The sequence below is a fragment of the Terrapene carolina genome, unplaced genomic scaffold (assembly GCF_002925995.2).
Source record: "Terrapene carolina triunguis isolate 2854851 unplaced genomic scaffold, T_m_triunguis-2.0 Scaffold166, whole genome shotgun sequence".
NCBI lineage: Eukaryota > Metazoa > Chordata > Testudines > Emydidae > Terrapene > Terrapene triunguis.
In genome coordinates this window covers 2,877,595-2,892,858 of record NW_020664517.1, presented here as the reverse complement: position 1 = coordinate 2,892,858, position 15,264 = coordinate 2,877,595, and the positions used below count along the sequence as shown (strand labels likewise).

The 15,264-nt window shown below is 54.3% G+C and overlaps 1 protein-coding gene across 1 annotated transcript; it reads left to right on the top strand.

The window, feature by feature from the left end:
* Positions 1–6,257: 6,257 nt before the first annotated feature.
* On the top strand, positions 6,258–13,250 carry LOC113406950 (C-factor-like). The gene is made up of 6 exons (XM_026653870.2): positions 6,258–6,602; positions 7,113–7,164; positions 8,790–8,977; positions 11,905–12,063; positions 12,461–12,580; positions 13,098–13,250. Exons 1-6 carry the CDS (start codon positions 6,456–6,458, stop codon positions 13,209–13,211), a joined length of 780 nt encoding a protein of 259 aa, XP_026509655.1. The 5' UTR covers positions 6,258–6,455; the 3' UTR covers positions 13,212–13,250.
* Positions 13,251–15,264: the final 2,014 nt, after the last annotated feature.

The following is a 15,264-nucleotide window of genomic DNA, read 5'->3' as shown; positions in this document are numbered from 1 at the left end:
TGTCTGTGTGTAACCAAATTTACCCCAACACTGCCACCTTTTATGTAAATGCTTCTACAGTGAGCTCAGGTGAAGGTAATCCCATAACTTGTGCAGAGAGTGTAAAAGTCAATGGTAAAAGCTGTTTAGGGTAAATTACAGCGTCTAACATCACCCTTGTTAAAGCAGATCTTCTCAAAGAGGGAGATAAGAATGTGAATACTGTAATCCTCTATGAGTTTACTGTAAGGGTATGTCTACACTACGAAATTAGGTCGATTTTATAGAAGTCGATTTTTAGAAATCGATTTTATACAGTCGATTGTGTATGTCCACACTAAGCGCATTAAGTTGGCGGAGTGCATCCTCACTACCGTGGCTAGCATCGACTTACAGAGCGGTGCACTGTGGGTAGTTATCCCACAGTTCCCGCAGTCTCTGCTGCCCTTTGGAATTCTGGGTTAAGCTCCCAATGCCTGATGGGGCAAAAACATTGTCGCGGGTGGTTTCGGGTTCATGTCGTCAGTCGCCCCTTCCTCTGTGAAAGCAACGGCAGACAATCGTTTCGCGCCTTTTTTCCTGGATTACCCATGCAGACGCCATAGCATGGCAAGCATGGAGCCCGCTCAGCTCACCGTCACTGCTGCTGTTGCGAGCTGGAGGCTTCTGCCTCAGGCTGCTCTTCCAGACGGCAGCACCGCGTGGTCGCACCTACCCCAGCCTACCCCTTGCTCCCATGGCTCATGAAGCCTGGACAGAAGTAAGGAGCAGTTAAACTATAGGCTGAGCAAGTGCAGAATGGTGGTAGAATGTGCCTTTGGACGTTTAAAAGCTCGCTGGCGCTGTTGGTCAGACCTCAGCTCAACCAACATTCCCATTGTTATTGCTGCTTGCTGTGTGCTCCATAATATCTGTGAGAGTAAGGGGGAGACGTTTATGGCAGGGTGGGAGGTTGAGGCAAATCGCCTGGCGTCCGATTTTGAGCAGCCAGACACCAGGGCAATTAGAAGAGCACAGCAAGGCGCGCTCTGCATCAGAGAGGCTTTGAAAACCAGTTTCATGACTGGCCAGGCTTCGGTGTGGCAGTTGTGTGTGTTTCTCCTTGATGCAAACCCGCCCCCTTTGTTGATTTTAATTCCCTGTAAGCCAACCACCCTCCCCCCTTCGACATAAAGTAACTATTGTTTTGAAACCATGCATTCTTTCTTTATTAATTAAACAAAAAAAGAGATAACGGACAAGGTAGCCTGGGTCAGGTGGGGGAGGAGGGAAGGACAAGGCCACATTGCTTATTGTAGCCACACTAAAAATCAAACTGTTTGAATGACAGCCTTCTGTTGCTTGGCCAGCCTCTAGAGTGGAGTGGCTGGTGCCCGGAGCCTCCCCCCCCGCGTTCTTGGGTGTCTGGGTGAGGAGGCTATGGAACATGGGGAGGAGGGTAGGCGGTTATACAGTGGATGCAGCGGTGGCCTGTGCTCTTGTTGGCTTTCCTGCAGCTCCAACAGACGCTTCATCATGTCCGTTTGCTCCCCCATTAGCCTCAGCATCGCATCCTGCCTCCGTTTTTTGCTTTCACTTAATTCTTTCCTGGCCTCTGCCACTGAATGCCTCCATGCATTAAGCTGTGCCCTGTCCGTGCAGGAGGACTGCATGAGCTCAGAAAACATGTCATTGCGAGTGCGGTTTTTTTCGCCTTTTAATCTGCGATAACCTCAGGGACGGAGATGATAGGGTAAGTGTAGAAACATTCTATGCTCTACGATTCTGGGGGGACTGCATGGTCACCTGTGCTGCTGAGCTTGCCACGCTGACCAAACAAGAAATGAAATTCAGAAGTTCCCGGGGCTTTTCCTGTGTACCTGGCTAGTGCATTGGAGTTCAAAGGGCTGTTCAGAGCAGTCACAATAGAGCACTCTGGGATAGCTCCCGGAGGCCAATACCATTGATTTGCATCCACACTACCCCAAATTCGACCCAGCAAGGTCGATTTTAGCGCTACTCCCCTCGTCGGGGAGGAGTACAGAAGTCGATTTTAAGAGCCCTTTAGGTCGACGGAATGGGGTTGGTTGTGTGGATGCAGTCATTTTTAAATCAACCTAACCCTGTAGTGTAGACCAGGGTTAAGTGTGCCTTTAGCCAGAATCCATCTTGAATGGAATGGTGTTAAACATGAAGTTACAGTTGGTGTAAGGAAGCTATTGCCTAAGGATCTTTTGATTGGGGATGATATTAAAGCATTGTTCAGTCAGGTTGATATCATAAATCAATCACAGAAAAAAAATAATCCTAAACCTATGTCTATTGGAGCAAGGACTTGCCTATGGAGCATTTCTCCGAATGTTCGTCTGAGGAAGATCGCTGTTTATCTGTGCAAAGAAGCAGTGCATATGTGGGAGAAATTGCTGAATGTCTAATATCTCAGAAGTGAATCTGGCATTAGATAAGGCTCTGGGAAATGTTTCTCTAGAGCAGATTAAAGTTGGTGATCAGGTTAAAGCCCTAACTGAGTAAGGAAGAGGTACAGTCTTGGTGAGTGTTGGATTGTTGGCTAGTAAAGCTTGGGAAAGTATACTTAACCAATGTAAAAGTGATTTGCTTAAAGTAGCTCAGTATAATGTGGAGAATAGCAGTTTATCTGTTGGAAGTGGCAACTTGCCTGTTATATGACTTATACCAGAGGTGGGCAAACTATGACCCACAGGCCACATCTGGCCCGCGGGACCCTCCTGCCCAGCCCCTGAACTCCTGGCCCGGGAGGCTAGCCCCCAGCCCCTCCCCCACTGTTCCCCCTCCCCACAGCCTCAGCTCACTGCGCCGCTGGCGCAATGCTCTGGGTGGCGGGGCTGCAAGCTCTTGCTGGGCAGCGCAGCTGCAGAGACCGGCCTGATCTGGTGCTCTGTGCTGTGCGGTGGCATGGCTGGCTCCAGCTGGGCAGCGCGGCTGCCTGCCTCGGTGCTCCAGGCAGCGCGGTAAGGGGGCAGGGAGCAGGGGGGGTTGGATAGAGGGCAGGGGAGTTTGGGGAGGTGGTCAGAGTGTGGGGGTGTGGATAGGGATCGGGGCAATCAGAGGGTGGGGAACAGGGGGGTTGAATGGGGGCAGGGGTCCCGGGGGGAAGTCAGGAAGGAGGGGGGGCTGGATGGGGCGGCAGGGCGCAGTCAGGGGCAGGGGTTCCGGGGGCGGTCAGGGGACAGGGAGAAGGGGTGGTTGGATGGGGCAGGGATCCCAGGGGGGGCAGTCAGGAATGAGAGGAGGGGTTTGATGGGGGGGCGGGGGGCAGTCAGGTGCGGGGGGTCCAGGGGTGGTCAGGAGACAGGGAGTGGGGTGTGTGTGTATGGGGCAGGAGTCCCGGGGGGGCATCAGGGGATAGGGAACGGGGGGGTGGATGGGGCAGGAGTCCCAGGGGGGCCATCAGGGGGCGCGATGCAGGGGGGGGTCAGATGGGGGCGGGAGCTGGGCCACGCCTGGCTGTTTGGGAAGGCACAGGTTACCCTAACCAGCCCTCCATACAATTTCGGAAATCTGATGTGGCCCTCAGGCCAAAAGGTTTGCCCGCCCTGACTTATACTATACTTATACTAATGGGGGCATTCTAACCAAGGGACTGGGGACCTTCCAATGCTTTGGGAGCAACCAGAGACTTAATAAGCCAGCAGTTTATTCCATCACTGCTACAAGCCTAAGCCAAGAACCTTGCAATTATTGTCTGTATTTGATTCCTTTAACCAATTTTAACTCTCACCTCTTTCTTTTTATAAATTAGATACTAAAGGATTGGCAACAGCATGATTATTGAGTAAGATCTGAGTTATATGTTGATCTGGGTATGTAGCTAGTCTTTTGGGATCAGAAAAATACTTTGGTTGATGAAATTGGATTTAAATAATCACTCATCATTAAGTCTAGTGTTTTTGATGGTGTTACAGGGACTGGGATACCTAAGGAGACTGCTTTTCTGACCTCTTGTTAGCCAGTGTGCTGAGACACAAGTTTACTTTAGTCGCTGGTTGGGTATATCTTATAGAAGAATAACCAACCACCAGTTGGGGTGGGGTGGGGTGTCCTGCCCTATTTCTCAGCAGTTTGTCCTGAATTTGGTATTCTCAGTTGTGACTCACTGGGACACGGTGACCCCCTCACCCGGCACACTCTGGGCGTAGGGTGGGAGTACAGGAGTGCATTCCCTCAAGCTTCTCACTGATTGCTGTGGTGAGGTTGCTGCACTCTAGGGGGTCTGGGGGTGGACAGTGAACAGAGCCAGGCCCAGATGTGTAACCACCTTATCACTCTTGCCTGCCATGCAGGGAGTGGGGTTGAGTTGACAGGATACACAACTCTGAGCAGCTGGGTGGGCACAGAGGAGGGACTGGTGGGCGTTGTCACTTAAATTGTCTGGCTCTTAAAATGCTCCAATTCTTGAGTAATTATTGGCTATTTGTTTTCTTTCTCCTTTCAAGGGAGTTAAATGCAAAGAGCTGGTTATGCAGAGTAAAGGGCAGAGAATTAAAGTTACAGAGGCAAAGAGGTAATTAGGCAATAGCTCAGATCCTCAAAATAGGGGCTGCTCCAGCAAATTGCATCATAGGAGGAGATTCTTGATTAACTATGACAGGTTTCAGAGTAGCAGCCGTGTTAGTCTGTATCCGCAAAAAGAACAGGAGTACTTGTGGCACCTTAGAGACTAACAAATTTATTTGAGCATAATTGAATCTATTTCCTCATGTTAAAATGTTAAAATATCCTCACACCTTCTATGGGTCATCTCGATTATCACTTCAAAGGTTTTTTTCTCTCTCCTGCTGATGATAGCTCATCTCAATTGATTGGCCTCTTACAGTTGGTATGGCTACCCCCACCTTTTCATGTTCTCTGTATGTATAAATATCTTCTTTCTGTGTGTTCCATTCTATGCATCTGATGAAGTGGGCTGTAGCCCACGAAAGCTTATGCTCAAATAAATTTGTTAGTCTCTAAGGTGCCACAAGTACTCCTGTTCTTTTTGATTAACTATATAGCTTAGTCTATCGTGCTGGGTCATAGGACTAGAGCTTCTGTTTGGGGGGGCCGGGTTGTACTCATTTCATTTTCAGGTTTTATTTCTAACAATTTTTGAGTTTGACATAGGCTAGGTCTACACTACCCGCCTGAATCGGCGGGTAGAAATCGACCTCTCGGGGATCGATTTATCGTGTCCCGTCGGGACGCGACAATCAATCCCCGAATCGACGCTCTTACTCCACCAGCGAAGGTGGGAGTAAGCGCCGTCGACAGGAAGCCGCAGAGGTCGATTTTGCCACCGTCCCTACAGTGGGGTAAGTCGGCTGCGACACGTCGAATTCAGCTACGCTATTCGCGTAGCTGAATTTGCGTATCTTAAATCGACCCCCCCCTGTAGTGAAGACATAGCCATCGACATCCAAAAATCGGGGGGGGGGTGTTGGGGGGTTGGGGCTTTCTCTTTGTGTCTACTGTAATGAGTAACGTACAGCAGGACATACGGGAATGACTAAGCTCCCCCTAATAGTCCCTAGTGCGCTGTACACTAACACTGTTTCATTACATTAAACACACTCGAGGCCCGTTAGTGTGTATCAGCAGGGTCTACGCGGATGAATTAGTGTGCAGCACGTCAGTGCACTTCAGAAAATGCAGTGTCTTCGTTCACATTACTGCACCGTGTCGACCAGCCCTTAGATACAAGGAACCACTTCCAGTGCTTTCCAGTGTTTACTGGCTAATCACCAATTTCAATTCTGTTGTGTTGGGGGTGCTCACAGGTTAAAGCCTAAAATCAGAAGCCCGGTATGTGCATGGGTGTAGTTAATGTTACACGTAATGTTGATGCACTAACTGTGGACAATGTAAAATTGAGACTATAACATATGTGGAGTGTGCTGCACAGCCTGGGCTTTTCCCCCAGTCTTCACAGGGCAATAAAATGTCGGGTTCTTGCCCTGCAGGTACGTTATAACAGATCATTTCTGGGTCAAACGACGTTCCACAGCCCCTGAAAGCAATTTCTAGGTGCCACGCAGCTCAACCAAGTCAGGGGAGTGGAGAATGAGTTTCACCATGTGGAATATTAACTTGCCCAAATTCTTATCACTTCAGTGAGAGATTGCAAACCGTGCCCAGTTTAAAGGTCACCCCGTGAAATGGCACGAATCCATCCGATCCCCATAGCTTCCTATCAGCCTGCCCCCACCCATCTCCTTTTCTGCACTTCACAGCTCCTCCCTTCTGGGGAGCTCCTCCAATCCATGGTGACTCCCATACCCCTGCAGGGGGAGCCTCTGCTCAGCTTCGGTCGGTTTTACTCTGCTCGGGGCAGGCTCCAGGCCTTGGTGTAGAATCAGGGAGCTGGCACCCAGGCGTCAGACGCTGTGTAACCCCAGGTGCAGGGGAAGTGGGGGCTAGAACTAGCCCGGCTCTCACTCAGCAGAGGCACTGCCAGCTGGGGCAGAGGCAGGCGAGGGACCATGGCTGGCTTTAATGTCCGCAGCGTTCTGGTGACTGGGGCCAATCGGGGAATCGGCCTGGGCCTTGTCAAGCAGTTTCTGGGGAAATCAAACCCACCCGAGTGGGTCTTTGCGAGCTGCCGGGACCCGAAGGGAGAGCGAGCGCAGGTGAGAACGGGGCAAGGTGAGATGGAGTTAGCTGTACCTGAGGTGGGGGAATCTGAGTGAGGGGCTTCCAGCCTCCCAGCACTTGGAGCCAAAAGCAAGAGGCCTCAAGCAGGAGGGGATTTCAGACCCTGCTCCAGGCTGACACTCCCTGGCGCATAAGGCAGCCACGCTGGCTGGGGCCGAGTTCACATGCAAAGCTAGCAGAGCCATTGAGGGAGAGGGTGGGGGGCACAGGTGGGTGACGCCTGCACTGCTTTGTGCCTGTCTCCTAAAGGGAACAGGGGAACGTGTCCCTGACTTGACTGCACTGAGCTAGACGATGGCGTTTTAAACACCCAGGATACAGACCCCGACAGCCAGGGCTGGACCCTGCGTATGGGAGCTTTGCAGTCAAAGCAATGAGATATTTACTTGGTCCGGGGTAGCAGCAGGGAGCTGAACTGTGCCCGGCCTGACCGTCCCTGTGGGCTGGGGGCTCTGTCAATAATCATCGACTTTCTTCTTTTTCAGGAATTAAAGACCTTGGCATCCAGGCATCCAAACCTGGCGATCATTGCGCTAGGTGGGTGCCCTGCCCTGGGCTCAGAGAGCTGAGGCTCCCTTGTTCTGGGTCCCTTTGTTCCCCGTTCCCTGTCCCCCTGTCTCCGTGTTCCTGTTAGTGTTATTCCTGCCTAGGTGTTAGTGAAGGGGAGGGTGCCTAGCACTCACCCATCTCAGCAGAGCAACTCCCAGGTCTCCCACGTCCCACTCAGGCTCTGCGGGCTTGGTCAGGAGGAGGCCCGGGAAGTTCCTGGTATCTGCAGATTGCCCCGCGTGCCAGACTGGCAGGGAAGGGATGATTTTGATTGAGTCAGGGGCTGTCTGTGCCATATATGAGCCTGGCTGGTTTGGGTCTGAACAGGCCTCTCTCTGTTGGAGACAGATTTGCTTTCACAGACTCATAGAATCATAGAATATCAGGGTTGGAAGGGAATTCAGGAGGTCATCTAGTCCAACCCCCTGCTCAAAGCAGGACCAACGCCAACTAAATCATCCCAGCCAGGGCTTTGTCAAGCCGGGCCTTAAAAACCTCTAAGGATGGAGATTCCACCACCTTTGCAGGTAACCCATTCCAGTGCTTCACCACCCTCCTAGTGAAAAAGTGTTTCCTAATATCCAACCTAGACCTCCCCCACTGCAACTTGAGATCATTGCTCCTTGTTCTGTCATCTGCTACCACTGAGAGCAGCCGAGCTCCATCCTCTTTGGAACGCCCTTCCGGTAGTTGCAGCTTTGGAATCAAGGAATCAATTTCATGAACAGGGGCTGCCCTTTGGACAGCTCTGCTAGCCTCAGGGATGCCTCTCACAGGATGGGATAGTGGGAACCAATCCCAGCCTCGGGATCCTGCCAGGGCCAGATTAACAAGCTAGGCCAATGGCCAGGGCCCGAATTCATGGGGGAGCACCCCAGGCCCAGAAAGTGCGCTCCCCATGGCTGGGCTGGCCATGCCTGGGATCTGCTGGGACCAGCTGCTCATCCTGCTGATGCTTGGAGAGCTGCTCACATGACCGAGGCTGGGGGAAGCGGGGCCAAATCTGAGTGAGTGGCGTAGTGACTTCGCACAGAGGGTCACGCCAGCACTCAGAGTGAAAATCGATTGGCTTGTCTGATGTTTTCGGTGACCTATCGAAATGACTATCGAGCTCTTTTGTTGAACCAGCTTTTTCAGTAACCCAAAAATGCTGCTGATGGTTCGGATAAAAAAAATGCTGCAAACGCTTTTTAAAAGGAAAAATCGGCGTGTTTCAAATGCTGCCAAACAACTGTGCCATCGGGGCGTTCTTCCCTACAGGGTGTTCTCATGGGATGATGAAAGCTGGCTGAGGGTGAGCCTGCTAGAGCTCTGAGGGCAGATTTCAAACCCTGCTCACTGGTGGGAAGATCCTGTTGTTCCAACTCGCCCTTCCCCCTGCCCCATTAACACTCTCACTGCCACACTGCTTTACACTCGCCCAGCTGATCCCTGGTCCCCCTGATTTCACTCTGTCTGCCCTTGCCATGGCACTGCCCAGTTCTGGCTAGCTCCTGAGCTCCCGAGTCGTTAGCATGGCTCTGTAGAGCAGCCTGGGCTTCGTGTCTCCGGGAGAGGGGTTAGCTACAGGGCGGAGGAACCACGCCCCTGAACCCCCTGCTCTGTCTCTATAGAAGCTACCGACCCAGCCAGCATCAAGGCGGCAGCAGCCAGAGTTGAGGAGCATCTGAAAAGCTCGGGGCTGAATCTGTTGATAAACAACGCTGGGATAGTGAGGCTGAACACACTAGAGTCTGAGACAGCGGAGGACATGTCCCTGGTGTACGCAACCAACGTGACAGGGCCCCTGCTGGTGAGCCAGGTAAGGGCCCCGACAGAGGGCACGTCGCTGGCTGCACTGGGGTTTGACTTTGCTTAGGCCAGAACTCTTCCCTTTCCCCCAGGGCTCTGGTTCCATGAGCCAACCTCTGTGTGTGTGTGGGGGGGGGGCTGGGGCACGGCATTCATCACAGTGTACGTGTCAGGTGCATTATGGGACTGTAACCACCCAAGAAATGGACCTAGAGGCCCTAGCGCTGCCCTGGTGGGGTCTGAGCCAAGAGTTCAGCTCCTGCAGTAGAGGCCATCTCCCTAGAGCAGGTGTGGGCAAACTTTTTGGCCCGAGGGCCACATCGGGGTTGCGAAACTTTATGGAGGGCTGGGTAGGGAAAGCTGTACCTCCCCAAACAGCCTGGCCCCCACCCCCTATCTGCCCCCTGACCCATCCAACCCCCCCTGCTCCTTGTCCCCTGACCACCCACTCCTGGGACCCCCACCCCAACCGCCCCCCCCGGGACCCCACCCCCATCCAACCCCCCCCCGCTCCCTGTCCCCTGACTGCTTCGACCCCTATCCACACCCTCCCCCCACCCTCTTACCACGCCGCTCAGAGCAGCAGGACCTCGCAGCCATGCCACCGTGCTGCCTGGCAGGAGCAGAGGGCCAGAGTGCCGGTGGCGCAGCACACTGAGGCTGCAGGGGAGGGGGAGCAGCAGGGGACGGACCCCTCAGGGGGTTGCGAGGTTATTACATGGGGGGTCGTGAGCTGTCAGCCTCCACCCCAAACCCCGCTTTGCCTCCAGCATTTGTAATGGTGTTAAATACATTACAAAGTGTTTTTAATTGATAAGGGGAGGGGTCGCACTCAGAGGCTTGCTATATGAAAGGGGTCACCGGCCCTGCTCTATGACAAATAGTCCCAATAGAATGGCTGGAAAACATAGTAAGACCAGGGTTCCTTCCAGTGCCGCATGCGGCTCTTGCTTGTTTCTGTCTAAGCTTTTCTGGACCCTTCATCCCCCAGCTGCTGCCCTTTCAGCTTCACCGCGGGGCCCACAGCCCCTTTCAAGGCACTTTGTGTCAGGAACTGGATGTGGCAAATTGAACCATTTAGAAACTAGGTCTAAAGTGGCTTTAAGGCTCCAGGCACCAGCTGGCAGGGCAGGAGTCACTTTGGGGAGGGGGCACTTCAAATCTCTTTCCCTTTCTCCCCCAGTCCCACCCTCTCCTTCCCGCATCCCTCAGTGTCACCTGCCTTCACCATGCAGCTGTTGTTGACCCTCCCATTGAGCCCAGGACACCCCACTGGACAGCCTGGGACCAGTGATGGGTGGAAATGAGTTTCAGGGAGGAGGTCACAAGTGGTCACCCTTGGGAGCTGGTGCATGGGTGCGACCCAGCCAATCAGAACGTGACAATCAGCGTCCCCAGCCAGACTGGGAAAGACACTCCAGACAAGAGCAATTCATCAGAGGTTAAGGCTGCCCATACAACCTTAACTGTGCCCCGCTGGACACGTGCCTTACAGGATGCTCTTCAGTGATATGGTCACTTATTATTGCTCCAGCAGATAAATATAACTATAACTTTTCCTGCACCCTTAGTTCCCCATGGCATCATTCCCATGTCTTTATCTGTACACTCATGCCATTGTTGGGCTAGCCTGCTCTATCTCTGAAAAACCCAGGCCTAGTGCACAAAGGTGGTTAAAGGAGTTGGGCACACAAATCCCATTGACAGTGAATGAGAGTTGGGCACATAAATCCAACCTTGCACTGTGATAAGTTGTTGCTGAAGTGTGTGTTTGCATCTATTTGTTAACATCTAGGTATGAGGTACTTTCCCTTCCCCCAGCAGTCCAGCCTTCTGTAGGGCCAGGTATGAGGCTGTCTTAGCTCTGATCATAGGTGGTCTATTTTATACTGTATACGCCCACAAGTTTTTGCTGTTACTTTTATACTGAGTGTAGGATTTGAAGAAGCAAATTGTATTGGCCTAACTGGGCTCTTAATACCTCAGCGCTAAAACTCCCATTGACACGGATGGAAGCAGAGTTAGGCCAAAGCTGCTGGTATTTGACCATCCTACCCGATTTCTGCAGTGTGCTGTAAGTACAGCTCAGTGTATTACAGAGGAAATACTTCCATGTCAGCGAGTCGAGGCCTCTGTCTAGCATAGATCTAGAGCAGCGGTTCTCAAACTTCTGTACTGGTGACCCCTTCACACAGCACATCTCGGAGTGCCACCCCCCTTATACATTAAAAACACTTTTTATATATTTAACACCATTATAAGTGCTGGATGTAAAGCGGGGCTTGGGGTGGAGGCTGACAGCTCGCGACCCCCCATGTAGTAACCTTGTGACCCCCTCAGGGGTCCTGACCCCCAGTTTGAGAACCCCGGCGCTAGAGGGTGTCTACAATCCCGTAAGATACTCTGCAGGGCTCTAAAGTAGGGAAACAGCATATGATCGGCTGTATCTACTCTAGAAACACGCCAGCGGTGCCGAAAGGGTTCGTCTGTCGCTGTAATAAATCCACTGCTCCAACAGGTGGTAGCTAGGGCAACGGAAGAATTCTTCTGTTGACCTCGCGCTGTCTCCACTGGGGCTTAGGTTGTCTCTCAGGGGTGCAGCCCTTTTCACCCACTTTCTGCTGTAAACACTGGCCTGGGACCGGGCTCCTCCGTTCACCGCCAGTGAGGGCAGAATGGGATTACCCAACTCCTAGAAATCAGCCTTGAAAACAGGACTGAGACTATGAACAAGTTGGAGGGCAGGGAGAGAGCATGGCCCAGGAGCAGCAAGCTGAGGGGGCCAGCCCACCAGCGGTGTCACAGGCGGTGCTGCGCTGCAGCTGCGCAACAGCTGGACCCACTTCAATTCAAATCAGAGTCCGCTGGTGAAGAGAGGAATGTGGGTCCTTTCTCCTAAGCTGACCCCATGGGTGCTCTTTTCTCCCCTCCTGCCAGGCGTTCCTGCCCTTGCTGAAGAAGGCTGCCCAGGGAAGCCCCCAACCGGGGCTGAGCTGCAGCAAGGCGGCCATTGTCAACATGTCCAGTGAGGGCGGCTCCATCACGAATCTCTTTGCCTGGCAGTTGGGGCAAGTTGTCTCTTATCGGTGCAGCAAGGTAGGGGGTGCGCTCAGCAGGGCACGAGTTCATGCTTGTCCCCTGTGTTCCGCTACAGCAAAGGGGAAAGAAAAGTCTTTCTTGCCCCCCGGTTTATCCCCCAGATTTGACCTGCCAGGCCAGTGTTCAGGCCAATCTCACTCTGCTCCCTCTTATGGGAAGCACGGCCTCCGGGTCACATGATGCTTGGTCACCTGACCCCAGAGCCTGAGCCTAGGAGCAGGACTCTGGGTCATGCACGTGGGCCCATTGCAGTGAGAGGTGGCGACTCATCCCCAAGGAGAGAATCACACACTGCAGCTTGCATCAGCTGCCCCCCTTGCTCACCTTTCTCCTGGGGGTGGGTCCCTGCTCTCCTCACACGCTGCTGTCTCTGCTCATGGTGTCTTGCCCACAGGCTGCTCTGAACATGCTCACCAAGTGCCAATCCTTGGGGTATGGAGGAGATGGTATCCTGAGCATCGCTGTCCATCCTGGCTGGGTGCAGACTGACATGGGGAGCTCACCCTACCAGCAGGTAGGTGCCTCAGTGGGAGAGGCCAGTCGTAGCCACATGTCATGGGCAGAAGTTCATTGTAGGGGGAATGGTTACGCTGGAGCGTGTTCCCTTATCACCCCCCCCATATTGATGACACTTCTCAGGGGCTCCCATCCCAGCGAGGCGGTCGTCAGGACCCAGCTCCCTGGGGATTCAGTGCTGTGTCCTGGGCGTTGCTTCCCGGGGCTCCTGGTGCCATGGTTCCTTCAGCGCTCAGCATTGCACAGCAAACCCTGCCGAGCTGCTGCCATGGGGAGGTGGAGGGGGCAGGAGCTGGTCGTCTGTCTCCATTGGGGCTTAGGTGTCTCTCAGGGGTGCAGCCCTTTTCACCCACTTTCTATTGTAAACACTGGCCTGGGACCTGCCTACCCATTCACTGCCAGCGAGGGCAGAATGGGATTACTGAGATCCTTTCCCAGATCCTGGCCCGGCCCCTGGTGTCCTGGGCCAGCCCCAGGGCAGACTTCTCCCCCTCACTCTCCTTTGCCCCCTGCAGGCTCCACTGACGGTGGACATGAGTGTCCAAGGGATCCTGAACGTGCTTCCAACACTCTCCAAGAAGGACAACGGGGCCTTTGTGAACTGGGAAGGGAAAGTTCTTCCCTGGTGAGACGCCCCCTGGCCACGCAACAGGAACCCTGGGCCAGGTCATTCCAGTGACCGTGCCATCAGCTGTGCCGGTGTCCTCAATAAACCCACTGTTCTAACGCAACAGCCCTGCCTGGACCCTGCCTGGCCTGGCCTCCACAGGCTGGTTTTGTACCATTTAGCCAGCCTGAAAGCTGGGCAAGCACTAACCCCCCTATGCCCAGCAGAGCCGAAAGGCTGGACTCCCAATGCCGGGGCTGAGCCGGTGCCAGGACCGTGGCGAGTGAGATCAGGGCAGCTCAACACCCGGAGGGCAGCAGGAGCCAGGTAGTTAGGAAACTGGTTTCAAACTTCCTGCTGAAAGAGTCCGAGAGACAAAGCGGGCTGCAGGGAGCCAGCGAATGGCAGGGGTGGGGCCGGGGATGCCGCTAGAGAGCAAGCTGAGCTGCCAGCTGCTGCAGGGGCACCGGGGCAGCCCTAAGCGTATGGAGACCAGAGCCCGGGCTCAGTACTACGGCAGAGCCAGGGGGCTGGAGTGAGAGCGGGAGCTACGGGCTCTCTGGAGACCTGCCCACGAAGGAGGGGCTGGCAACGCTGGGGAGAACCATTCTCTGTCCAGTGCAGCTCGGCTCCTGCCCGGCAGTCTGTGGGGTTAGAGCCGCTCTCTGCCTGGCTACAGCTGGCTGCCAAGGACCTTGTGCCAATAATCGAGCACCTCTCCCCTGTAACGTCTCTGCCCAGCGCCTCGCCCCTGACACCAGGCGGAGCGTCCATGCCAGGCGGGTCCTCGACCCCTGCACCATGGTGCAGCCCCTCTGGCTTCTGGCTGGGAACTAGACACTGGCACTGGCTCTCCAAAGAACACGGCAAACTCTCCCCTGCCCTCTCTCAGCCACACACACAAAGGACACAGGGCCGGGCCGGGTTGGGCCAGGCCAGCTTCCTGCCCCACATGCAGCTTCGTCCCCAGGATTAGTGAGATGGGGGTGAAGCTCCAATAGCCGTTAGCCAATCTCCCAAAGACAAGGTGCTGCACGGGCCAGCGGCCTGACTTGGAACAATACAAAGCTGCCAGCACAGCCTTGGTCGTACGGAACGGCACAGCCCTTGACAGCAGCCACGCTGGAGCCATGCATGGAGCTATGCATTGACCCACGTACGCACACGGGAGGGAGGGAGCTCCACGCTGGGCCGGGCCAGGGCTGACAGGAGGGAGCTGCAGGGCGAGAGGGCTCATGCTGGCAGGGCTCTCTGCACAGGAGGTTCAAATGAGCTGCTCTGCAGGACCTGTTTTACCCTGACTCTGGGGCCAGCTGAGGGCGTGGGGATGCCAGTGCCCAAGCGAACGAGTCACTGGCTCCCAGCAGCTGATCGGGACAATGTTCTGCTGCTCAGTTTGGGCTGGTAGGAAGCTGGGACCCTCCCCTCCTGCTGGGCGCTCTGGCAGGTGGTGTCAGAGCGAGGGGCTCAGTGTCTCCAGCCAGGGGCGGGGGTTGCTCCAGTTTGCCCATGCAGTTGAGTTTAGCTCTCAGGTGTGGTGGGGACCTGTACGTGTCAGTGGGTTGGGTTAGCCTCGCAGGCCAGCAGGCTGGGGAGGGGGTGCCGAGCCTCCTCCTGTGAGGCAGAGGGAGTTGGAGCTGCCTGGCTGAATACAGAGGATTTCTCCAGCACCTTGGGCTGAGCGATTACTGAACCCCACACCAGGAACTGAGTTTTCTAATCGGCCTCCAGCACCTTTATCACTGACGGCCTGGCCCACGCTGGGAACTTTCAGGTTTGTACTTGTCTGCTGTATTTTTCCATTCTTGTAAAAACATAGATTTATAGACTCTGCCCTTTGCTTCCTGTTTGCAGGGAGAAACCCAGCCCTCTGCCGCTGCCCTCCCCTCTGTGGGGAACAGCTCCAGCCCCAGGGATGGTCAGACAAACCGCTTGTGGCCGGGGCTTCCCCCCAGCCTGTCACCTTGTGCTGTCGCTGCCACCTGTGCAGACTGCAGGCCGAGCAGGGGTCCATGGCTCCCACCTCTGGGAGGCAGCAAACACCCTGCTTTGCACAGCTGTGGATGAGGACTCAG